Genomic DNA, 25,494 nt, shown 5'->3' with positions numbered 1-25,494 from the left:
CTTTACAACGACTCCCCAGCCCATTACTACCTCCTGACAGACTTTGCTGTTGCGTCTCAGGCCTTATTATATGTGTAATCCGTCTTTTGTCTAAAGAACGTTAGAATTTTCCTTTGTATGGGTATGCTCTTGGCAAAGTTTCTCAGGTTTTGTTTACACAAAAACGCCTTTGTCCCACTGCCTTCCGTCTTTGGGAGGTGTTGCATGTATAGCCTCTATTAATGATTTTTTATCTTAGTTCATCAAAGAAAAGTTTCCACTGTCTCCTAGTTTCATTTTGTTGTTAAGAAATAGTCTGCCAACCTCATGGTCATGTCTTTGTTTTTGTTTTTTATTCTCATGCTACCTGTCCTTTTAGAATGCTTTTATTATGGAAAAAAAGTAAATACCTATGACCATTGAGAAGATAGTACAGTGAACTGGATGCAGCCATCACCCACTGTTACCTCGAAGATGGCTAGAAAAGTGTGTGTGTGGGGGGGGGGGGGATTCACCCATTGTTACCTCAAGGACGACCAGAAAAGTGTGTGTGTGTTGGGAGGATTCACCCACTGTTACCTTGAGGACGGCCAGAAAAGTGTGTGTGTGTGGGGGGGGATTCACCCACTGTTACCTCGAGGATGGCTAGAAAAGTGTGTGTGTGTTGGGGGGATTCACCCACTGTTACCTCGAGGATGGCCAGAAAAGTGTGTGGGGGGGGATTCACCCACTGTTACCTCGAGGACAGCCAGAAAAGTGTGGGGGAGTGTGGGGGTATTTATTTACTAACTTGCTTGAGATTTTATAATATATGCATTTGAAGTATATATATTAGTGTATGTTGATGTTGGTTTCTTTTTATCTTGCTTGGGATTCTTGGGTCTATAAATTGCTGTTTGTCCTTGGTTGAGAAAGTTCAGATACTGCCTCTCCCCCCATCTTTCCCCATCTATCTATCCTTCCATCCATCCATCCATCCATCTATCCATCCACCCATCCATCCATCCATCCATCTATCCATCCACCCATCCATCCATCCATCCATCCATCCATCCATCCTTCCATCCTTCCACCCACCCACCCATCCATCCATCTATCCTTCCATCCATCCACCCATCCATCCATCCACCTATCCATTCATCCACCCATCCATCCATCCACCCATCCATCCATCCATCTATCCTTCCATCCATCCATCTACCCATCCACCCATCCATCCATCCATCCTTCCATCCATCCACTCACCCACCCATCTATCCATTTATCCTTCCATCCATCCATCCATCCATCTGTCCTTCCATCCATCCATCTACCCATCCACCCATCTGTCCTTCCATCCATCCATCTGTCCTTCCATCCGTCCATTTACCCATCCACCCACCCATCCATCCACCCATCCATCCATCCATCTACCCATCCACCCATCCATCTACCCATCCACCCACCCATCCATCCATCCATCCATCCATCCATCCATCCATCTACCCATCTACCCATCTACCCATCCATCCGTCTATAGAATTCTACTTTTTCTCCAGAGTTGCTCTTGTATCTGAGGAACATTTCGTACCTTCAAGTTGCATTTTGGATAACTTTTGGGCTGTCTTTAAGTCTACTAAGTCTTCGGGTATATTTTACATACTAGTAAATCATGTAATTTCCATTTATAATATTTTTATCTATAGACATTTTATTTTTATTTTGGTTTTGGTTTTTTGCTTTGTTTTTTGAGACAGAGTTTCTTTGTGTAGCCTTGGCTGTCCAGGACTCACTTTGTAGACCAGGCTGGCCTCAAACTCACAGCGATCCACCTGCCTCTGCTTCTGGAGTGCTGGGATTGAAGGCATGCGCCACCATTGCCCGAATTACTTCTAATCTCTTTCATTTCTTTAAATATATCTCTCATACTTATTTTCCATTCTCTGGAAAATTCCTCCATCTGAAGTGGTGGGTCACCTTGATCTACTTCTACTTATGCTGTTATCCATAAGGCTTTGTTTTCACAATGCTTTTCGAAGATTTACACATCTTATTTGTATTATTTACCATAGGCTCCTTTTCTAATCCTCGCCAATTGGATTCTTTGAGGCCTGCATGGAATGTGGCTCGCCGCTCCCCAAATATATTCTTGTTGATTTCTGCTGTGAGACTCAAGGTTCCACCTACAGAGCCCCTCTTTATGTTGGGGGTGTAGTTTAGCGTGGCGCACTTGCCAGCTGTGGTAGGGTCTTGGGTTTGATCTCTAGCTCTGCACAATCCCGAAGCGGTCAGATTTCTACAAAGCCCCCTTTCGGCTGACATTTGAGGTTCTCTGGACCATCGGGTTCCTGTGTATTGAGACTAAAATTTGTGCATTTCTGGTTGTAGTCACTACCTCTGGGGGCATTTTGTTCCCTAACTGTTAAACCTGAGAATTGGGAAAGGCCAGTTCCACAATTTTTGAGCCAAATTTGAAGCAAGCTTCAATTAAACACTGGCCAGGATGATGGACGCTGGCCAGGACCTTTTCAGCATTTCCAGAAAATGGTGACAAGCCACATTTTGCAGAGACTTAAAAAGGCAAACCCATGCCGAATGTGGTAGCGCAGGCCTGTAATGCCAGCACTTGGGAGGCAGAGGCAGTCGAATTGCTGTGAGTTCTAGGACAGCCTGGTCTACAAAGCAAGTCCAGGAAAGCACACAGAGAAGCCCTGTCTTGGAAAAAAACAAACAAACCAAAAAGGCAGACCCATAAGGCCACCATGTTTCCCATCAAGTCCAATCAGGGTCAGGCATATCTCCTGACATATTTCCGACCCACATTCAGTCAGGGGCAAGCCTCGTGCATCTTTTCATACTTCCTGCCCACGTCCCTCCCACCTACACATGATCAAGCACAGGCGGTACAATTCAGGCAAACAAACTTGGTTAGGGGGTGAAAACGAGGACTTGTTATCTCCCACAAACAAGAGTCTCCAGCACTTCCAGAAGTATCTGTCCTTGGGCAAGGGGCTTACGGGTTAGAGGCATTTTTGTCTCATGGATCTCTTTAACACAGTAATTAAAACTTTGGTGCCAAGGTTTGAAGCCTGTAATTTTCCTAATGTTCACTCATGGAATTATGCAGGGTCTATTCTTTTTGTTTGTTTGTTTGTTTGTTTTCTGAGACAATGTTTCTCTGTGTAGCCTTGGTTGTCCTGGACTCACTTTGTTGATCAGGCTGGCCTCAAACTCACAGGGTCTATTCTTAACCTATTCTTTTTTTTTTTTTTTTTTTTTTTTTTTGGTTTTTTAAGACAGGGTTTCTCTGTGTAGCCTTGGCTGTACTGGACTCACTTTGTAGACCAGGCTGGCCTGTTTGGTTTTCTTTCCTTCAGGGCTAAGAGAAACTGAGACAAGACAGGGCTGGGCCAAACAAGTCATCTGATAAAGGGTCCCTGCATGAAGTGAGTCCTGAAAGAAATATTTGCTCTATAAGAATAGGTTAAGAGGGCCGGGCGTGGTGGCCTATTTTTTGTCAGAGGTCACTTCCTGGTATCTAATTAGCCTTAGTTTCAATGGTAAAGTCTCTGTCCTTTTTGGGGGGCAGGGTTTCGAGACAGGGTTTCTCTGTGTAGCCTTGGCTGTCCTGGAATCACTTTGTAGACCAGGCTGGCCTCGAACTCACAATGATCCGCCTGCCTCTGCCTCCCTAGTGCTGGCATTAAAGACGTGCACCACCACGTCCAGCTCAAGTCTCTGTCTTTTTTATACGTTCTGAATATTGTGTGATGAATCAAAATAAAACGTAAGTGGAGGTAGCAGTAAGCTACCTTCTTATCCCATGACATGCAAAAGGTAACGGAAGAGTGACAGACTGAAGTGTGCAGAGCTTCAGAACTGGATAGACTGTCGTACCAGCTGTCAGACAGGTGACAAGTCACAGGGAAAGTCACTTTGCTTCTCTGAAATTTAAGATTCATTTCTGCAGAGGGGGCAGTGGCATCTATATCTTGGTCTGTAATGGAGACTTCAAAGGGCAGGCATTGTTTTTGTGACCCACCAAGGGAAATACTTTGCTAATGCTGTCAAGTATGTGGGATTAAGAGGTGACTTTTTTAGAACAGTGGTTGTCAACCTGTGTGGGGTTGCAACCCCTTTGGGTTCAAATGACTCTTTCACAGGAGACGTCGAATATCACCAGAAAACACAGATATTTGCATTATGATTCATAATGGTAGCAAAATTACCATTATGAAGTAGCAATAAAAATAATTTTATGGTTGTGGGGGTCACTATAACATGAGGAACTATATTAAAAGATGACAGCATTAGGAAGGTTGAGAGCCACTGCTTTAGAATATTTTGATTTATTTTTAAGTTGTATTATATTTGCGTATTTATTGTATGGGTGTGAGTGAATGCACAATGACATAGCGTGTGTGTGGAGGGCAGAGAACAACTGGGGAAATTCATTCCCTCCTTCGCCATATGGGCCCTGGGGATGGAACTCACAGGTACCTTAACTCACTGAGCTATCTCAATGGCCCATTTAAAGTGTATTCTTGATAATTTCATAGATGGATATAATGAACTTTGGTCATATCCAACCTAAATCCCTCTTCCCACTCCTTCAAAACCATCCCCCACACTTCTCCAACCTTCATATCTAGTTAATGCTGCCTGCACATGGGATGTGGTCATCCGCTCTCGGATGGGCAACCCACCAGTGGCCACGCCCCTGAAGAAGATGATCCCCTAACCCCTAAGAGCCATCAGTTACTGATGGCTCCTCAGCCAGGGATGGACCCTCATGGGCTCCTGTCCCAGTCACACTGGAAGCTCACTAGCTTGAGTTGTGTGGTGACCACAGCTGTTGTGAGCTCATGAGTGTGACAACCACGTCAGGTCCACAGCACTCCTTTCCATCCTCTCCCTCTTAGATTCACCCCACCGTCCCTCCTGGGAAGCTCCCTGAGCCCTGAGGAAGTAGCTTAGTATAGGTACTCTGTTGAGGGCCGAGCACTCAGGAGTCACTCGTTCTCAGCAGTTTGGCCAGTCATGAGCGCTGATCTCCGCACTGAGAACAGGTGGAAGGCTACAGTACTGACTCCTCCCAGAGAAGCTCCTTCAGCAGCACTAATCGGTGGGTGTAAAAATAAACACTTAGAAGGCAGTTTGATAGCATGTCTGTTCAGTAGCCCTACAGTAGTAGGGTCACCCCTAGCGCCTGTGGCCTTCCTTACCATGGGCTTTTGATCAGGTTTACTACATTACTGGGACATAAATTCCCTCCTGTGGAATAAGCCTCAAATATAACCAGAAAGTAGTAAGTTACTCCACAGTAGCCACGCCACTGTTGCAGCAGTGGATGTACTTTGTTGGATAGGTCAGTAGGTCAGCATTCAGGGCCCTCTGCTGTGAAGGCATTGATACTGTCCCCAGCTCCCGTAGCACCTTTTGGCACTATGAAGGCGGACAGAATTGGCTTTTATCTCACTTGTAGTCCAGGCTGGCTTCAAACTCTGCCTCTACTTCCCAGGCATTGGGATCCGAGGTGTACGACACTTTGCCTGGGTGGTGGTGGCTTTTTCATTAGCTTCTTCCCAGTGAGGCACTCCAGCAGTGGTCCAGGGCCCTGACACTGGTGTTCTGTGCCCTCTCCAGTGGTAGGAGGACTCCTTTCTGCTCACCTCCTGTCAAAGAAGGCTGGTGTGGAAGTGGAAGCTGGGTGGCCCTGTTCCGGACCTCTCCTCAGAATGGCAGAGGAGGCAGCCCGAAAACTTCTCCCAGGTAAGAGCCAGGCAGAGGTGGGGTGGGCGGACACGATGGACATGACAAGGACACGGAGCCCAGCTGGTTCTCCCCTCTTTTCCTGTCTTCCTTTGAGCTACGGTTGCGCTGTGTAGTTGTGCCTGGCCTGTAGCTTGCTGTGTAGACAGGGTTCACCCTGAGCTCTGACGGCCCTGCCTCTGTCTCCCAAGTGCTGGGCTGACCACCACATCTGGCTCTAATTGTACTTCTCTGCCTGGAGGCAAGAATGGCAGTGCTGGAGTTTCCCCCTGATTTTATTTTAAAACCTCATCTTTATGTCTGCCCCCGTAGAAACCATTCACTATAGAAGTCAGGAGAGGCCTAAGCATTTTAAGGGTCTGCTGAGGGTCTTGGCCCAGGATGGCTAAGCTGGGGTTACTACTGTTTACAGGTATAGGCTAAAAGTGAGTTCCATTGGTTCACAGGCCTTGCATTTATTTTGAGGGAGCCCTCTTGCCCGCTCCCAGGCCACATGCTGCTAGAATAAGAGGGCCCCAGGGAATATCTTTGGCCTGAGCATTAAGAGCTACAGGTTCTAGGCTTTTCTCTGCTACCGGGATCTTGACCATGCCCCTCTCCTGCTCTGTTGCTCAGTTTCTCTGCCAAGCATAATTCTTACCTGCTAGATGTGCTTTTGGAAGGCTGAGCTGGGGTGAGACAGGAGAAGACGCTTGGCAAACCAGATGAGAGAGATTGGTTTTTGTGGCTAAGCCATGTTCAGGACTACACGCCAGGCCTTACTGTTTTTATCCAGTGGGGCCATCACTGCTGGGCTCAGCAGCATCAGCTGGACGCTGTGTTCTCTTCTGGGTGTGGTAGACGTCTAGGGATGTTCACACCCAAACACATGACTGCCACGGCGTGCATTCTGCTAGCTCCTTGGCCATCTCACTTATTTGTCTCTCAAGTGCAGCATTCGCCTCTCAGCCCTGGGGAAGGCCAAGGCGGGAGGGTGAGCTGGGTTCAGGTCTCATAGCCCATGGCTCACAGCCACACGTTTCCTCACAAACATGTCCTGTGTGATTCATCCGCAGAGAAGACTGCCTTGTTGCCCCTTCTATTTCTTTTTTCTCATTTAAAAATTATTTGCACTGAGTAATATATTCTAAAGTTCATACTGAGTAATTAGAAAGCCAGCATTAGTGTGTCACCTCTGTAGGTCAGGAATGGATTCTTACACCCTTCCTTTAATACCAACTGCCTGTCCCTAAGATATTCCTTTGAGCCTTTCTTGCCTGTGACTCTGTCTCCTTGCTTGCCCTGTGCCAGAAAGCAAGTTTCGTTCCTCCAGCAGACAAAGTGTCTAGGGCTTGTAGCACTTACGAGTTTTGACAACTTAGGTCACAACTTGGTGACGCGCGGATTGCTCTGCCATTGTTGGCCTTTGGGGTAGGAGAGGAAATCTCTGTCTTGGGCTCATTGTCAAGTTCTTCCCTGGACACGGGGTAGGATGGGCAGAGCGCTGGGCTGGATTTGAAGAGGTGGGGTCAGGGCAGGCATTACCAATTCCCTTCCTGAGTGACTCTGCTATGTGACCCTTAGCTGAGTCACTTATTACAGGCGTAATTTTCCTACCTGTAAGTAGGGAGGTATTATCAGTGGTTTGGTTGTCATCTTATTTTTAGATTTTATTTTAAAAATAGTTTAGTCCCTGAACTTTTTATTTGAATCAAGGATCTAAAATGGACTCCCCTGCCCATCTGTTTTGTTTGGTGAGAGTGTGAGTGACTTCCGGTGTGGCCCCACTACTGCCTAAAGCATAAGTTTGGCCTGCTTCACACTCAGTTATGTGCCTGGCTTTGGAAGGCACAGGGTGAGAATAGAGGAGTAAAGTAAAATAAAAAGCTGTGCTGGCTAACAGGAGGCGGGCAGTGCGGCAGCTCTTTCCAGGTCTCCTCGTCACGGTGGGAGCCCACGGTTACATAGCACAGTGTTTGACAGCATCTAGGTTAGGCAGATCAGGGTCCTGGGTTAAGGGTCCTACAGTGAGACATACAGCTTTCTCTGGCTCAGACACAAAACAGTTACCCGGGGAAAAAAAGGAAGAAGTGCTGACCAGCGCCTGAAGCTTGGGGTCTATCATCAAACCACCCATCCCTCTCTCCTTCTACCTGGAGTCATACGTTTTTGACGGTCTAGCATTTCAGACCCCCACGGGCATGCCCTATGGAACTGTGAACCTGCTTCGTGGCGTGAATCCTGGAGAGACTCCTGTTACCTGTACAGCGGGGATTGGGACCTTCATTGTGGAATTTGCCACCCTGAGCAGCCTCACCGGTGACCCTGTGTTCGAAGATGTGGCCAGAGTGGCCCTGATGCGCCTCTGGGAGAGCCGGTCAGACATTGGGCTGGTAGGTCAGCTGTTGCTACTTTCCTGTGTAAGTCAAGGCCTCTGTGCGGCCCCCACTTATGAGACCCAGAGGTCTAAGGCGTGAGTTAGGGTTTATCCAAGGCAATCTTACAGTGGTTGTAGGAGTGGCCCACGATACCAAAAGTAGACTGAGCCTCTGTTTACATTTTGCCACAGGAAGGTGTCTTGGTTAGGGTCTCTGCTGCTGTGATACAACACCATGACCAAAAGCAGCTGGGGAGGCAAGCGTTTATTTCATCTTTAGTCCATCACCTGGGGAAATCAGGTCAGGAATTCAAGGAAGGAACCTGGAGGCAGTAACTGATCAGGGGCCATGGAGGGGTGCTGCTTACTGGTTTGTGCCCTGTGGCTTGCTCAGCTGGCTTTCTGAGAGTGCCCAGGTGTTACACTGCTCACAGTGAGCCAGGTCTTTCTCTGTCAAGCAAGATGTGTCACAGACTTGCTCAGAGGCCAGTCTCCTGGGGCATTCTCTCAGTTAAGTTCTGTTTCCCAAAATGACTCTAGTTGTGTCAAGCTGACACAAAACCCGCTAGCACAGGAGGGAGAGAGCCAGATACCTCGCCCTTGGAGGGACAGGGTTATGTTACTCTTTGAGCCTTTCTTAATCATAGGAAGGAGTCATATACTTTCCACGTCTGACTCACTGGCTATAGATTATCACTTCACCTGGCCCCTTAGTGACCATCCGCGTAGCAAAGCCGTGTTTCATAGAACACCAGTACTGAGAGGTGTCGAATGGCTGTTCTGTGGAAAAAAAATCAGAACAATTAAATTAGGGGATTCTTGCATGTGGTATAGGTTTTTATGTTTTGTTTTGCTTTTACTTTTGCTCTCTTCTTTCTTTTTCTTTTTTTAAAAGTTATAAAGAACTTGAACAGAATAAAAGTTATTAAGTGCAATAGTAAAGAAATGTCTTTCCCAAGCATACTTGACCCTAGGGCTTCATTTTCCCTTCAGTTCCTATTAATAAATGGAAATTTAACACATTCTGGGCCAACCAATTCTCAAAGCTGATTTCAAATCTGAAAAGGGATGAGACAGTGACACTAACAGTAGTTAATCCAAAGCAATCAAGACAGTAATGCTGGATTCAGTTCGGTGCTAGATTCAACTGCTGGCCCTGCTTCAAGTTGTTCAACCACTCTGGTCCTCAGATATTTGAGCAATGGTGTTAACATGTTAACAACTATGCTGAAAGCCAGGCGTGGTGGCGCATGCCTTTAATCCCAGCACTCGGGAGGCAGAGGCAGGCGGATCTCTGTGAGTTCGAGGCCAGCCTGGTCTACAAAGTGAGTCTAGGATGGCCAAGGCTATACAGAGAAACCCTGTCTCGAGAAAAAAAAAACAAAAACAGAAACAAAAAAAAAGAACCGGTTGTGGTGGCGCATGCCTTTAATCTCAGCACTTGGGAGGCAGAGGCAGATGGATCTCTGTGAGTTCGAGGCCAGCCTGGTCTACAAAAGTGAGTCCAGGACAGCCAAGGCTACACAGAGAAACCCTGTCTTGAAAAACCAAAAAAGGAGGAGGAGGAGGAGAAGAAGAAAGGAAGAAAGAAAGTGATTTTGATTTTACATAAAATTTGGTGCTGTGAGCTCAGAGAGTGGAGCTTGTCTGAGAATTTAGAAAATCCCTTGAGATGCCACCCTAGAGGCCCATGGTAGCACCTTAGTCCAGTGCAGACAGGTTTTGTGCCAGCACTAGGCTGTGGTGGACTTGGTGCCCTCTCTCCTTTTCCATCCCTGTGCAGCCTGGCCTGTCAACACCCACATCCTTTTGGAGATTAACCTGCTTTGCTTTTGGCTGGTAGCTCCAGGCCCTATGAGCAGGTCTCCACCAGTGACTGCTGCTGTGATGTCTGTGGTGAGCTCACTCTGAGGGGCATCTCCTGCAGCAGCCTCCAGACCCCATGGGTCTGCCTTCAGTAACCTCCTGTAGAGACCTTCCTCATCACAGCCCTTGATGGATTGCTTCTCCTTGCCTCTTTCGTCTGTTTCTTCCTCCATTACTTGTATTTCCAGGAACTCACCTCTGGAATGAACTTCCTCCAGTTTTCCTTGGTGAGGGGCCCCCGCACTCACACAGTATACGTCGTAGCTGTGTCTTTTCAGTTGATTGCCAACCAACTTGGACTCTCCAGGTTATACAAAAACAAAACAAAATGAAACAAACCTCCTTTTTTAGGGTTTTTCAAGACAGGGTCTCTCTGTGTAACCTTGGCTGTCCTGGAACTCACTCTGTAGACCAGGCTGGCCTCGAACTCACAGAGATCCACCTGCCTCTGCCTCCCAAATGCTGGGATTAAAGGTGTGCACCACCACTGCCTGGCTTAAAGCAAAACAAAACAAAATCTCCTTTTTAACATTCCTTTTAAAAGGCTTTAAAGTCATGGGATTCAAAAACCAAAGCATACACAAAGGGTACCCAGTGACACTGGTGGAGTCCCCTCTCACCCCAGGCCCCCAACCGTCCAGAAGCAATATCTCTATCAGCTTCCTGGGTCTTTCCTGAGTGTGAGTAGGGTGTGTGTGTGTGTGTGTGTGTGTGTGTGTGTGTGAGCTCCTTTGCTTTTGGTTTTTTGATACTGGGGATTGAACCAGGGCCTTGCGACTGCTAAGCAGACACTCTGCTGTTAGCTTCATCCCCAGCTGTCTTGGGTTTCTAGACACTGGAGTCACAAACTCGTGTCTTGAGTCTGAGACAGATTCTAGAAACAAGTTATCGTCTCCCACATACATGCCCTCTTTTTCATTTTGTCTAGTGTGCTAAGTAAGTCCTTTCAAAGCTGCTGTGGGCCACGTCTCCACAGCAGAGATGTGCAGGAAGGATGGGCTGTGGCATAGCCGCACGCTCTCCTCCGTAGCCTGCATGTCGCAAGGAAGCACTGAGGTGCCTGCCTGGTGTCTAAGCAGGCACTCAGAGCTCTAGATAGGTCCTTCTTGGGCCTTGGGTCCTTCCTAAGTACTGTGTTTCTCTTAGGTTGGCAATCACATCGATGTGCTCACTGGCAAATGGGTGGCCCAGGACGCAGGCATCGGGGCCGGTGTGGACTCCTATTTTGAGTACCTGGTAAAAGGAGCAATCCTTCTTCAGGATAAGAAGCTCATGTCCATGTTTCTAGGTAAAAGGGGCAGGGTAAGGGGGCTTTTTATATGACTCTCCCGTTGGTTGTGCTTTGTTGTGTATGTCAAGTTTCTGCGCAGTCCTACAGAATCCACACGTTCTGCGTTCAGCACCACAGGAGGCTCTAAATATTTTCTTTTTCTGTTTTATAGGGTTTTTTTGGTTTAGGTTTGTTCTATTTGGTTTTGATTATTTATTTCTGGTTTTGAGTCAAGGTCTCATGTAGCCTAGGCTTGTCTCAAATTCTGGGTAGCCAAGGATAACCTTAAACTCTTTCTCTTCCCACCTCTTCCTCTGCTGTGTGACACTGTTCCTGGGGAGACATGAACAAACGTCTGCTCATCCCACATAGGGAACCAATGACAGGCTGGAGTACGGACACTCCATGTGTCCACCCTCCATCCTTCCATCAGAGCTTAGTCTGTGTGTCCTGCCTAGCAGGCAGTATGCCTCCCCTCCAAGTGTAGAGCCGTCAGCATCTGCCCTGCGCCTTACTCATTTTTGAGTTTCTCCCAGTCCTTTATATGCAGAGGGTCACACTTAGCTGGTCAGTAAATACATTGACCTTTCAGGCCACTGAACACTAGCAATAATTGTCATGTCAGCTTGTCAAGCACACAGTAATAGTTATTACAGCCGCTGTTGATTCATTTGGTACATATTTATTGGGTAACATTGACATACCAAACACTGCACCAAGCTCTGAGCGTGGGTTGTTTAAATTCTTATTACGTCTTTGACAGAGGTCGTGAATTTATGTCTGTATTTGGTTCGTTGTCTGTCCAGATTATATTTATTATGCACTGTCTTAGTGGTGGGCTAGAGTTGAGGCGGGGCTTTGAACCTGTGTTCCTTTCGCTTGTGCTTCCCTCAATGTGTCCCAGTGTGCTTCGGGGCTAGGCATAAGTGCATGCTTCTGTTGTTCCTTCACTCACCTGTGTCCATTACCTCACCTCCCACGATGCAGAGTACAACAAGGCTATTCGGAATTACACCTACTTCGATGACTGGTACCTCTGGGTGCAGATGTACAAGGGGACCGTGTCCATGCCAGTCTTCCAGTCCTTGGAGGCCTACTGGCCTGGCCTTCAGGTAGGACTTGTCAAAGAGAGGCTTCATCTTTCTGTGGAATGACAATGCAAGCAAGCTTACTCTAATGTATCCAATGAGGAGCTCTAGTTGCTGAGTGCTCTGGGGGTGGTGCGTGGAAGAAGCAGCCAAAGCAAGCTGGGCAGAGACGTGATTCTACCTAAGAGAGCGTTAAGCAGCTGAGCGCCCAGGTGCCTGCAGGTGCGGTGCCACCCGCAGCCGTGTGCAGTGTTGCCACAGGCTGCATAGGAATAGCCACTGACAACAGCTACTTTTCCACTGGGCATTTGTGTCCAGTTCCTTACTTGACACGGTGGCCTGCCCTGCCCACCATCCTGATTTTTTACCCCTGATACAGCCTGATAGAATTACAGTTAGAAGAGACCTTCGAGCCCATCTAATCTACCCCTACCTATACCTAAATATTTCATGTGCAAAAATATTTTTGTAATCTAAATGATGCCTTTTGCTTTGTCTTGAGACAGGCCCTCATCTACCCCAGGCTGGCCTTGAGTTCACTGTGTAATGGAGGGTGGCCTTGAACTGCTGCTCTCCCTGCCTCTGCCTCCCAAGCATTAAGAGAAAGACACTTCAGAGGCCGTGAGAATGAGCAGCCTCCCTTTGGCGTATGCACACACTTGCACAGGAGCACACATGCATCCACACACGCACACATAAAGAGTCAAGGAAACACGAACAGAAAGATTGCTATTGCACTACGGTAAAGCACTAGGAGCAATAATTAACATTTTAAAGTTATTAAATAGAAGCAGGACAGTGGCCTGGCCATGGTGGCACACACCTTTAATTCCAATGCTTGGAAGACAGAGGCAAATGGATCTCTGTGAGTTCAAGACAGCCTGGTCCACATAGCAAGTTCTAGGACAGAGCCAAATAGGAAGAGCCTGTCTGTAAGATAGGAAGGAAGGAAGGGTTCTTTAAATAGACTTAACAGTAACATATATTCTCTGACCCACAAATCCTATTTCTGGATATTTGTCTTACAGATACATTTTCATATGCTTGAAGTGATTTGTAGGTAGTATTCATTGTGGCATTAACTGTTTTAACAAATGGCAAAAGACTGGAAACAAGCCAAATGAGTAGTTATAGAATGGATGAAACTTGATTCTCTGTGACAGAATATTGGGCAGCTGTCTAAATAGGCGGGTCCTCTCTGTATACATGGAAGAAGACCGAGATATATTCTTGAATGAATAAAGAAAGCAGAGAACAGCATGTTCAAAAGGCTGTTCGCGGTATAGGGAAACAGCACTCTCATTCTCTTAGGTCTACATAAGGAATAAGGTAATAAAAAGGCCACTAGTAAGCATGGCCATCTGTTGGAGGTGTGGGGTCCTCGTGAGTCTCAACATGTCAGTCTTTCCCCTGCACTTAGAATCTTGGATCAGCTCTCCAAGGTAAAAGACTGATAGAGGCAGACGCTGACCATGGAGGTTCAGAGAGTCCTCAACAAGGAACGAGATAGGTGTTGAGTTTTATGTCTTACAGTCAAGGCCCTGAGAGGTTCACTCTGTGGCTCAGGGCTGCAGAGTCAGTGGCTGGCCTCAGGGCTGACACCAGCACTCTTGGCTTCCAAGACTTTGCTTTGTTCTTCCCTAGATATCAATTGGTTGTGAGGTTTTATCTGTGGACTCTGAGCCTGAGTCTGCTGACCCGATGACCTTTTTTTTTTTTTCTCCACAGAGCCTTATTGGGGATATTGACAATGCCATGAGGACCTTCCTCAACTACTACACTGTATGGAAGCAATTTGGGGGGCTACCAGAATTCTACAACATTCCTCAGGGATACACAGTGGAAAAGCGAGAAGGCTACCCACTTCGACCGGGTAAGCAGAGTCTTTGGTCTGTGGTTGACCTGCAGGCTCTGGTTCCTCACACATTAACCCTTCACAGATGCTCTCCAGGCTGTTTTTCTGTCCTCTCTACTGGCTCTTTTTTTGTTTTGTTCTCTTTTGCTTTTTGAGACAGGGTTTCTCTGTGTGACAGCCTTGGCTGTCCTGGACTCTCTTTGTAGACCAGGCTGGCCTTAAACTCACAGAGATCTGCCTACCTCTGCCTCCTCCTGAGTGCTCAGATTAAAGGAATGTGCCACCACACCTGGCTTCTAATGGCTCTTGATGGCTTTCCTCCTCAGGAGGGAAACTGAGTTCTGCTGAGTTGAAGAGGCTCACCCAAGACAGTTAACTGTAGGAGCTAAGACCAGAACCCAGGTCTCCTGTCTAAGTCCAGTGTCTTTGAAACTTGGAGAAATGATAAAAAAGAGAGATGCCAGGCAGGCTGAATCCTGGGGACTTCTGCCACCAGCACATCATGAACTGCAGGCCACTTGTGTCAGTGGTTTATGAAAAGTCTACTCCTACACTATGGAATGTTAGAACTGTGGACCTTAGGCCATCGAGTCTCAACTCTTGTCTTGGCAGGTCAGAATCAAGGAGAGGACCACAGACTGGACACTGTCTTAAGTTCACTGCCAGCTCTGATGTCTTCTGATTCATTGCAGGGAAGTTCAGAGCTGTGAGGAAGGAAGGGCTAGGGAGGCTGAGGCCGAGATTAGTCAGGAGGTAGGCACATGGCCCAGTGTAAGTCAGGTCACACGGGAGTCTCTGCACGTCCTCCCTTGCCACCTGAATTTCGTTTGAGCCACAAGATCTGCGTTCTTCGTGCCTCCTGCTGTCCTGTGTTCTCTGCCCCATTCCTTTCCTCCTCTCATGCCAGGGGATGTAGGACTTGGAGGGGAGAAGAGTACTGTGGTACCAGTAGAGCATCGGCCGTCACGTGCAGGACTCCGCACGGACTGCACTTCTTGCTGTTTCTCAGACATTTGTTCTCATGACTTCTTCTTTTTTGTTTTGTTTTTCTAAGACATGGTTTCTCTGTGTAGCCCTGGCTGTCCTGGACTCCACATAGACTAGGCTGGCCTCGAACTCACAAAGATCTGCCTGCTTCTGTCTCCCAAATCCTGGGATTAAAGGTGTGTACCACCAGGCTGGGCGTGGTCTTCAGTGGCAGTTAGAGAACCTAGCCTGAAGTCCTCGAAAGGCTTTTACCTCCCTGGACTGTCCTTGAGAGTTGACCAGGGTGACATACAGCAAAGCACTGGCTCACACAGTAAGCTCATGTGTGAAAAAGAGAACAAATTGGCCTTGCCCCAGCCAGCTCCCAGCAGCAAAGGGCGGCCTCCCAGGAGAGCACTGTCTTTTCTGCGTGTGTCCATCTGCTCTGGAATGCACCCTAGAATGTGAACAGTTGAATTAGCTTTTATTTAGAGGATCGTGGAACGAGGGAGGAAGGGTCAGGAGATCTGAGGAGACAGGCAGAGACTTGTTCTCCAAACTAAGAGTCGATGAGGAGGCTGTGGATGTGGCTCAGTGGTGGGTGGTGGGCCTAGCATGTGCGTGGCCCTGGCTCTGCCCCCCATCACTACAGAAGTGAGAAGATGAGAGAGTGAGTGAGAGCTAGAGCTCACATCAGAAGCGAGGGCCAGGAAAGGAGAAGACCAGAGGAGATGCTGGGGGAGGGAAGAGAGAGGCGGTCTTTTATTTGAGAAGAGGTAAGTGTGAAGTAGAGAACAGTGAAGCTGGGCATGGTGGCGGGCGCCTGTAATCCCAGTGCTAGGGAGGCAGAGGCAGGCGGATCGCTGAGAAGTCAAGGCCAGCTACCCTAACCCGAACCCTAACCCTAACCCTAACCTGTGGAACCTGAGGAAAGAAAGGAAGAGAAACATAACAAGCTCTCGCTTTTGCCCACCGAGGCTATCGGCAACAACAACAACAACAAAAAAACATTTTTCCCATAACAAGTTTTCATGTGTTTAAAAGCAATAAACATATATTTTTAAGGACAAGTAGTCTTACCTGGGTCCACGCCTGTTGGCCGACATCCAGCTGAGGAAGGGGCCGGGCTGAGCGCCACAGTCCAGCAGCAGCGGTGTAGACTAGGACCCCTCAGGGCATCTGGAGCACCTTCTCACACTCTCCTGTAGCCTTGAGCTCACGTGAGGGGGGTTTAGAACTCTTGACCCTCATGCCATCCTTTCCCAGGTGCGAGCATCTTAGGTGTGTGGCACCACGCCCAGCTAATGTGTCATAATTAATATTTTTCCTTTTTCTGTGGTGCTGGGAATCGCACCCAGGGTCTTGCACATGTTGGGTAAATGCCCCTTCCCAGAGCTGTATTCCATGGTGTTCTTGTCACATTGCCGCTGGGACTACTTGCCAGTCAGACAGAGTACACTGTGAAGTCAGGGAGGTAACAGACATTGCAGATCAGGTCACGACTTCTGCTACCTTCTCTATCCCAGAGCCTGTCTGCCTCTCTCTCCCTGGGGGACAGGGGTCTGCTGTGCCCCACTGAGCTCCAGAACCTGTGCACATTGGCTCTGAGAATCAAAGACAGACACATTCAGCCTTCACAGTCTTCACACTGTCAGAACTTATTTAATAATAAATTCATAGGCTGCATTGGGTTCACTGGTTGCAGTTTGCCAAGTAGTCCCAAAAGCTATGCCTTGATTCTCTTCAGGGGGCTGGGCAGACCAGGTCCTGGCGGGGAGGAGTTCTTTGCTGCCTTCCCTGAGCAGGCCCCCTGCCACGCCTGCCCAGCCACTAAAGTTTGCTTGGCTTTACAGAACTCATCGAGAGTGCAATGTACCTCTACCGTGCCACAGGAGACCCCACTCTCTTAGAACTTGGGAGAGATGCTGTGGAGTCCATTGAGAAAATCAGCAAGGTGGAGTGTGGATTTGCAACGGTAAGTGTTTCAGGGGCCCGGGGAAGTGGAAGTGTCACCTCTTGCCACTCAGAAGCCATAGTGGTGATTTGGCAGTGCTGGAGCCTTATCACCAGAAGGGAGTGGTTCTAAACTTAGGAACAGACGCTTGCTGAAGGCCATGTGTCTGGTGGAAGTGTGAAAGGTCAGCAAGGAGGAAAGGCAGGCAAGGGCAGAGTGACTCATGGCAGTGCAGGCCTTATTTGGGGAAAGAAATCTACAGAGGGCCTCTAAGAAGTACGCCCAGTGTCCCCTTACGAGATGGTATAGTTATAGGACACAGTGGAGGGCTCATGGAAGGAGGCTAGGCTTCTCCTGGGCCTGCAGTTTGTTGTCGCTAGAGGTAGATGGTGAGGTAGACAGTTAAAGAGCAGTAGGTGACTGGCAGACATCTTTCCTAGGGGCCATTATGTGGGGTCCGTGGGCAGTCAAACGTATGAAGAAACAAGTTAATTACTTCTAGAAGCCAAATTATTGTAGTTACTGGAATTGTCACAACCAAAATGGAGTTTTACAAATGGCAGGGGCCTAGCTACCAAGATAGACTAGACCCTAAGCCCTTGGCTTACCTCTGCCTGCATCAGTGGTCCTCTTCTGTCAGAGTGATGCTTTTCAAAGTGAGGTTTGTAGAAAGAGTTGTCTGCGGACTTTTTAAGTGAATCTTTTAAAAAAAAATATTTATTTATTTATTATTATGTATAGAGTGTTCTACCTGCATGTACACCTGCACGCCAGAAGAGGGCATCATATCACATTACAGATACTTGTGAACCACCATGTGGTTGCTGGGAATTGAACTCACTACCTCTGGAAGAGCAGGTGGTGCTCTTAACCACTGAGCCATCTCTCCAGCCCCTAAGTGAATCTTAAGAGAGGAAATCTAGAGCTCTATAGCCCTGTATTCAAACATGGACACCTTAATAAACAGTTCTGTTCTCTCAGGTACTTACTGTAAGTACGGCTTACATGTGCCAGGCACTGTTCTGGGCCATGGGTTAGAGACACAGGCAGATGGGGACCCTTGCTCTGATGAGCTCTCATTTTAGTTCCTTATTGGAAAAGTAAGGAAAATGTGTCAGGGAGACAGAAAAGCAGCCAGTGTGGCTGGAGTGGAGGAGAGTAAACAGGAGGACTGGTAGAGAGCAGCTCTCAGAAAGGGAGGGGTAGATCACAGGGCGCCTTTGTCGGCACAGCAGAGAGTAGGATTTGGTCAGCTTGGGCTGCAAACTTTGGTCTTCTCCTCTTTTTTTTTTTTTTTTTGGTTTTTCAAGACAGGGTTTCTCTGTTAGCCTTGGATGTCCTAGATTCTGTAGAACAGGCTGGCCTTGAACTCACAGCGATCCACTTGCCTCTGCCTCCCGAGTGCTGGGATTCTTTAAAGGCTTGTGCCACCACGCCTGGTGAGAGCTGACACTCTTAGAGGACCCAACAGGCGAGGCACAGGCAGACGCTGGATACACATAAAACAGATGTAGAAGAGAACGCGCTGGGGGTGTCCTGAGAGTCTATAGAGTTTGTGTTGGGGTGTGGAATTCAAAACAAAACAGCAAAACTTTTGCAAAAAAATTTAATGTGACAATATTTTATAAGTAAAGTATAGTGCTAAAGAGTCCAGCTAGCGGCTGCTGTGTGCTGGCAAGTGTCCTACCACTGAGCTACATCCCTGCTAGACTCATTTATTGATAGAGGAGACCTGTAGTGTGTGGGATAGTAAAGCAGTGCTTTGTTTTGACTTCCAGTGTGTTTAGTTCTCTGAAAAGCCAAAGCAGTAAGTCCACTGGGAAAGCTTGTTTCCATGAAAAGAAGGTCTCCTGGAGGCCTCCCAAGGTACATGATGGGAACAGCCCTTCACTCCTTGTCAAACAGGGAAGAAAATCTGACTTGGTTTTTGATTGAGTCCATAGTTGAGTCACAGTATTGTGCAAGCTAAATGTCCATTGAGAATTAATTTCCCTTAAGGGTATTGGCAAATCTAAGAAGCTAAAAGAAGCATTTGCAGTAAACTGCCCTGCTCATCTCTGCCTGTGAACGTTTAAACTTTTCTACAGCTGACCCCTGGTTAGTTATTTACCATAGCGAAAGCCTGACCCTCATCAAGGAAGGGCACATCAGGAATACTGTGTCGCTGTTTGTCATGAGCAGTGTGTCAGAAACAGATGGATACATTGATGTTTTCCCACAGCTCCAGGAGTTATTTAGCAATAAGCTTACAAGCTACATTGGTTTCAGTGCAGCTTGCCAAGTAGTCCCAGTGTCCCTCCATAGTGGTCTGTTGTCAAACACAAGCTCTTCTATTCCAGTCTTCAATAATATTAACTCTGGGGCCACGTACTAGACAGTGCGCAGGACTTACATCTAGCTGTGTCTGTCACCTAACTGTCTGTCTAAATGTGGCCAGATGATAGAAGGAGTACAGAAGGGTAAAGAGACCACAGCAGCGTTCAGGAAGCTCAGAGGCACAGGGGCAGAGGTCCTTTGTTGTTGTTGTTGTTGTTTTGTTTGTTTGTTTCCCCCATCAGCTTCTTAGCTGGCTCCCTCACTTCCTTACATCTGTATTTTTAAAAAGTTCACAAAGACCCTCAGGTGAGAGTGTGCTTAGTGCAAGAAAAGGATTCAAGCAGGAAGAAATGAGGGCAGAGAGGGAGCAGGGACCTGACACACTCAGGTTTCCAGCCTGTGTGAAATGAGATATCCCAGAGTCATGAGACGGGACAGGTAAGACCTACAGTCCACATGTACGGCAGGGGAAGGATGGAAGCAGGAAGCCCAGTTTGTCACGATTCAGGTGAGAGGTGATGGTGGCGGAAAGAAGTGATTCACCCAAAAGCCCCAAGCTGTCTAGTGGCAGAGCAGTTTCTAAAGGGGCTGCCTGACCCTTACTCCCTAACCGCGCTGCTGTTCTGACTCGCCTCCTCCCTCCCCTGGCAGATCAAGGACCTCCGGGACCACAAGCTTGACAACCGCATGGAGTCTTTCTTCCTGGCCGAGACTGTGAAATACCTCTACCTTCTCTTTCACCCAAACAACTTCATCCACAACAACGGCTCCACCTTTGACTCTGTGATGACCCCCCATGGGGAGTGCATCCTGGGAGCTGGGGGCTACATCTTCAACACGGAGGCGCACCCCATTGACCCTGCTGCCTTGCACTGTTGCCGGAGGCTGAAGGAGGAGCAGTGGGAGGTGGAGGACTTGGTGAGGGAGCTCTCCTCTCTCAGACAGAGCAGGTCCAGAGCTCAGAGAAAGACCATGAGTTCGGGGCCCTGGGAGCCCCGAGCAGGGCCAGGCACACACTCCTCACCTGAAAGCCGTGAGCAGCCGAGGGGGAGGCAGAGAACCCCACTTCTCAGCTGCCCTAGCCAGCCCTTTACTTCTAAACTGGCACTGCTAGGCCAGGTTTTCCTAGATTCCTCATAACCACTGGATAATTTTTTTAATTTTTATTTTTTTGAGACTGAGCTCTAATAATAAATCTGCTTTTGGCTATCAAGTTGTACGCACTGGACTCTTAGTGAGATTTTGCTCAAAAAAAGGATTTGTGCTAAACAATCATGAATATTGCTTGTCCCACTCAGCCAGTTGGTAAGGGACTAAACACTGAGGTGCCTGTCTACATAGCCCCAGGGCTAAATATTGAATCCTTCTTCTTTCTCTGGCATCTCTGGGGAAGGTGATGTCACCAGCATTTCTTTGTTGGTTTTTCCAACACATGCTTTCAGCTTTTAACTGCCTCCTTCATCCACGTGTCCTTCTAGGCAATAGAGGTTTATTAAGCACCTCTGGGTGCCAGCCATAACCCCAGAGAGTCAGAAAACAAAGAAAACTGATTTTATTCCTGTTGGAACTAGATTCTGGTAGAGAGAGATAAACTAGCTGGTATATAAAGTGACATTAGCGTAAGTTCCATGAAGAACAGGTTCGGCGGGCACTGAAGGTGGGTTCAGTTGGTGACCCCCAGCATGCACGTGAAAGCCTGGCTCAGCAGTGTCTGTAGCCATAGTGCTGGGCATGGGGAATGTGGGGGGGGGGGGAGCATGTGGATCTCTGGAGCTCAGTGGTCAGCCAGCTGAGCTGACTCAGTGAGAGATCCTCTGGAAAAGCAAGATGGAAAGCAATGGAGGAAGACGTTGGGTGTCATCCTCTGGGATCCACACACATGCACCCAAAAAGAAAGGAAGGGTAAAAGAAAAGAGTGTGATGTTAATAACGGGGGGAACTAGGCAGCCTTCATGTAGAGGGTCCACGGGGGTCTTCTGGTACAGGAGCATCTGTACATCAGGAAAAACAGGGCAAAATGGTGGCCACGCGTGCACTTTTCATTCAACTCCTACAAAATTAGCTTCAAAGATGGTAGACTTGGGGCTGGAGAGATGGCTCGGTGGGCGAGAACACTGCCCATGCGTGAGGACATGGGTTCTAATCCCAGAACTCACAAAAACGTGGCCGTGGCCGTGCACAACCTTAACCCAGCACCAGAGAGTGGAGCTAGAGGTTCACTGGGACTTGCTGACTGTCTTCTTGCTCCAGATTTGGTGAGAAACCTTGTCTCAAAGGAGTAAGGCAGAGTGACAGCAGGACACCTGACGTCCTCCTTGGGCTTCCACAGACACGTGTGCACACACACATTCACGTGCATGAACGAGTAGATGGATGGAGGGATGGATGAAAGTCCAAAAGGTGGTAGGCTAACAAACAACCTTCCTTATTTCCATAAAATTCATAGACTGCAAAGTGACCATATCTCTGCAAGTGGATACATCAGACGTGTATAATCTCAGTATTTGGGAGGCTGAGGCAAGGGTAGCCTGAGCTTCATGATAAGCTCCTGTCTCAAAAAATAATTCAAGATTCATTGTCAAAACATAACTACAAAAGTGATCAATTATTCCTTAACACCTAAAAATATCTAATTCATGTCCAACATTCTTATTGTGTTATAAATTTATATTTGATTAATCAGAACCTAGCTGGGTGGAGTGGTGCACACCTTTGACACCAGCACTCGGCAGAGGCAGGCGGATCTCTGTGAGTTTGAGGTCAGCCTGGTCTACAAAGAAAGTTCCAGGACAGACAGGGCTATTACACAGAGAAACCCTGTCTTGAAAAACAAAAACAAACAAACAAACAAAGAAATCAGAACCTAAGCAGTACTCATATATTTGGTAATTAGCAGTATGTTTCTGCAGTGTCCTCTGATATCCAGGTCCTCTCTCCCTCCCTCCTCCCCCCTCCTCCCTTCCCCCCTCCCTTTCCTCCTCCCTTCCCTCCTCTCCCCTCCTCCCTCCCTCCTACCCCCCTCCTCCCTCCCCTCCTCCCCTCCGTATGTTGCTCCCTTTCTTGTTTCCCACTTTCCACTTATCTTTATTTTCTGTGTATGAGTATTTTGCCTGCATAAATGTCTGTGCACATATGTGCATAGTGTCCAGAGAGGCCAGAAGAAGGCGTCAGGTCCCTGAGGATTGGAACTATAGTGGTCGTGAGCCACCATGTGGACTCTGGGAATAGAATCTAGGTCCTCTGCAAGAGCAGTCAGTGCTGTTAACAACTGAGACATCTCTCTAGCTCCCACAAAGGAATACACAAAACAAAAGTAACTTGCCAATTTCTTTTTTTGTTTTTGTTTTTTTGTTTGTTTGTTTGGTTGGTTTTTGTTTGTTTTGTTTTGTTTTGTTTTTCAAGACTGAGTTTCTCTGTGTAGCCTTGGCTGTCCTAGACTCACTTTGTAAACCAGGCTGGCCTCGAACTCATAGAGATCCACCTGCCTCTGCCTCCCAGAGTGCTGGGATTATAGGCATGCGCCACTGCACCCAGCTCTTGCCAATTTCTTTTTGCAAAAAGGGTGCCCCAGAGCCCAGACAAGGCTCGGGAGCATGTTGGCCAAGACAGCCTCTCTCTTTTATCTCTGTCATAGGTAGTGACTGTGTCTTATCCCATTGGTGAGACCTCAACTTTACAATCTGACACAGTTGACTAATCAGAGCGAAGGGAGAGGTTCAGGCAATATGTGCCCTTTGACAGAAAAAAAGAATTTCTCAGAATTACAATTTGCTGAAGAGATTGGGTTATCTTGGAGCGTTCCCATACTAACAAGCCTACTTCCACTATGGTGGGCTGAACTGGTAACATGGAGAAAGAAGCAAGGAAGGCAGCAGGATGTGCCAGAGATGGCAAAGGCCCCAAAACAATGTGGTAGGTACTGCTGATTCAACCCCAAAGGGAAACAGGGTCCAGACAAATGCTACAATATAGAGAAATCTTGAAAATTCATGATATCTAGACACCAGATACAAGGGGCCTTTTGTATCCCAAGGTGTAGGTATCGGTATATTACCCAGGCGCCGGTAAATGGCCTCCCATGCACATCCCTGGAAGCAACTCTAATTAAGCTCAATGGGTCACACACAGAAAGAAGACATGAAAATAGGAGGAGGACTTCCTGGGAAGAAGAAAGTTTTCACCAGAGAGTAGGGGGATGAGAGAGAGGAACAGAGGGGGAAAACAACTGAAAGTTATTACGGACGTGTGAAACTGGAATAAAAGTCAAAAAAGAGAAAAAGCATTTTCACATATGAGCCAAAGGACCCGTACTTCTCCAATTCGAAGTGGTATTGATGGGGGTGATGTGAAGAGAACAGGAAAAGTGACAGGCATGCCCAGAAGTGGCGTGTCCCTCAATCAGAGCAATGAAGGGCATCGCCTCTCCTTGGGAGTGGAGACTGCGGATGTAGTGCAGGGGGGCTTGGAGATTGTATAGGGTGAGAAGGGGACTTTGGGAATGGAAGATCCCACCCTTCATGGACGGAAGGTCAGTCCCCCTTCAGTCTCAGAATGATAGATACCAGCAGGGTTTGGTATGCCTGCCAGTCTTCTTATCAGAAGCTCCCTCAGGTCCACCAGTCAAGTCAATTTTCCTGTCTGAAGTTTCCCAGTTTACCTAAGGCTTTTAGGTCATTAACCTTTCATCTAACTTGATCCCAGGTTAAGTGTTGCAGCTCTGAGGAGAAAGGTTTCCCTGATGGAAGTGTTGCAGCTCTGAGGAGAAAGGTATTCTGGCGCCAAGGAGCCAAGGAACGCTACAGTCACACTACACAACAAACATCACACAAGAGATTTGTTGGGAAAGACACTGGAGGGTGGCTGCCTCTGCTCTGGCGAGAAACAGTGGAGAACTGAGTGGAGGTAAGCTTTAGATAGGGTTTCTTGGCGGGGGGGGGGGGGGTGTTTCTGGAGTAGGGATTGGTGGGATTTCAAGTCTTGAGCTTGGGGCAAGCCCAGGCATTGGTGGGTCTTTAAGTTCAGAGACCAATGGGTTCTTAAAATCCAGAAGTGAACTCAGGCCTTTTTAATTCTTTCTTTCCTTATTTATTTATTTATTTTGGTTTTTTGAGACAGGGTTTCTCTGTGTAGCTCTGGTTGTCCTGGACTCACTTTGTAGAACAGACTGGCCTTGAACTCACAGAGATCCACCTGCCTCTGCCTCTGCCTTAAAGGCATGTCCCACCACTCCACCTGGTAGTTTTTAAAAATGAATCTCTGGGTATATTCCAAGGACTGGAGTAGCTGGGCCTTGAGGAAGCCTTATTCCTATGTTTCTGAGAAAGCGCCAGATAGATTTCCAAAGTGGTAGTACTAGTTTGCATTTCCACCAGCAATGAAGGAGTGTTCCTCTTTCTCCACATCCTCGCCAGCATGTGGTGTTACTTGAATTTTTGATTTTAGCCATTCTGATGGGTGTAAGATGGAATCTCAGTGTCGTTTTGAGTCGCATTATTCTATGAGCATATATATATCAGTCACAAACACAGGAGAGGGGAATAGGGGGAAAGCGGGAGGGAGGGAGGGGGGAATAGGAGGATACAAGGGATGGGCTAGCAATTGAGATGTAATATGAATAAATTAATAAAATATTAAAAAATAAAAATGGATCTCATTGTATAGCTCTGGCTTAACCCCTTGAATCCTGGAATTATAGATGTCTATCCACACTAATTTCTTGGATATAATGTTTTCATGATTATGGAGTATGTCTCTGTTCTGAAGAGAAAAACACTGGAATATTGAGGTGAAATTTCATAGTATCTGTAGTTTTCTTTAAATGGCGTAGCAAAAAGTAAATGGTTTGGGCCAGCAAGATGGCTCAGTTGCCAAAGGAGCCTGCTGCCAAGTCCGATGACTGAATTCAATCTGCAGGATTCACAAGGCAGAAGCAGAGAGTCAAGTTATCTTTTGACCTTCACACACAAACCTTGGCATGCATATGCACAAAATCCCACACATGCACAAGAAAAAAATTTTAAAAGGTTCAATAAAATTAATTTTCTCTATAAATATTTATCTACTTATGAAAATATATGAAGAAAGTTGGGCATG

At 47.4% G+C, this 25,494-nt stretch overlaps 1 protein-coding gene across 2 annotated transcripts in view; it reads left to right on the top strand.

The window, feature by feature from the left end:
• Edem2 (ER degradation enhancing alpha-mannosidase like protein 2) overlaps window positions 1–20,999 on the top strand; it is a 29,513-nt gene extending 8,514 nt beyond the window's left edge. Inside the window, exons 4-10 of one of the 2 annotated variants that reach the window (XM_051143600.1) lie at window positions 5,605–5,730; window positions 7,891–8,102; window positions 11,099–11,240; window positions 12,210–12,334; window positions 14,039–14,183; window positions 16,985–17,106; window positions 20,053–20,999. In XM_051143600.1, coding sequence (XP_050999557.1) covers window positions 5,605–5,730; window positions 7,891–8,102; window positions 11,099–11,240; window positions 12,210–12,334; window positions 14,039–14,183; window positions 16,985–17,106; window positions 20,053–20,541 — 1,361 coding nt within the window. In that variant the 3' untranslated portion in view covers window positions 20,542–20,999. The remainder of the gene's footprint in view (window positions 1–5,604; window positions 5,731–7,890; window positions 8,103–11,098; window positions 11,241–12,209; window positions 12,335–14,038; window positions 14,184–16,984; window positions 17,107–20,052) is intronic. The other variant, XM_051143599.1, reaches the window with a different exon arrangement.
• Window positions 21,000–25,494: the final 4,495 nt, after the last annotated feature.

This window comes from Acomys russatus, chromosome 4 (genome assembly GCF_903995435.1).
Source record: "Acomys russatus chromosome 4, mAcoRus1.1, whole genome shotgun sequence".
In the NCBI taxonomy this organism is placed as follows: Eukaryota; Metazoa; Chordata; class Mammalia; order Rodentia; family Muridae; genus Acomys; species Acomys russatus.
This window is presented reverse-complemented; position numbering and strand designations above follow the sequence as displayed.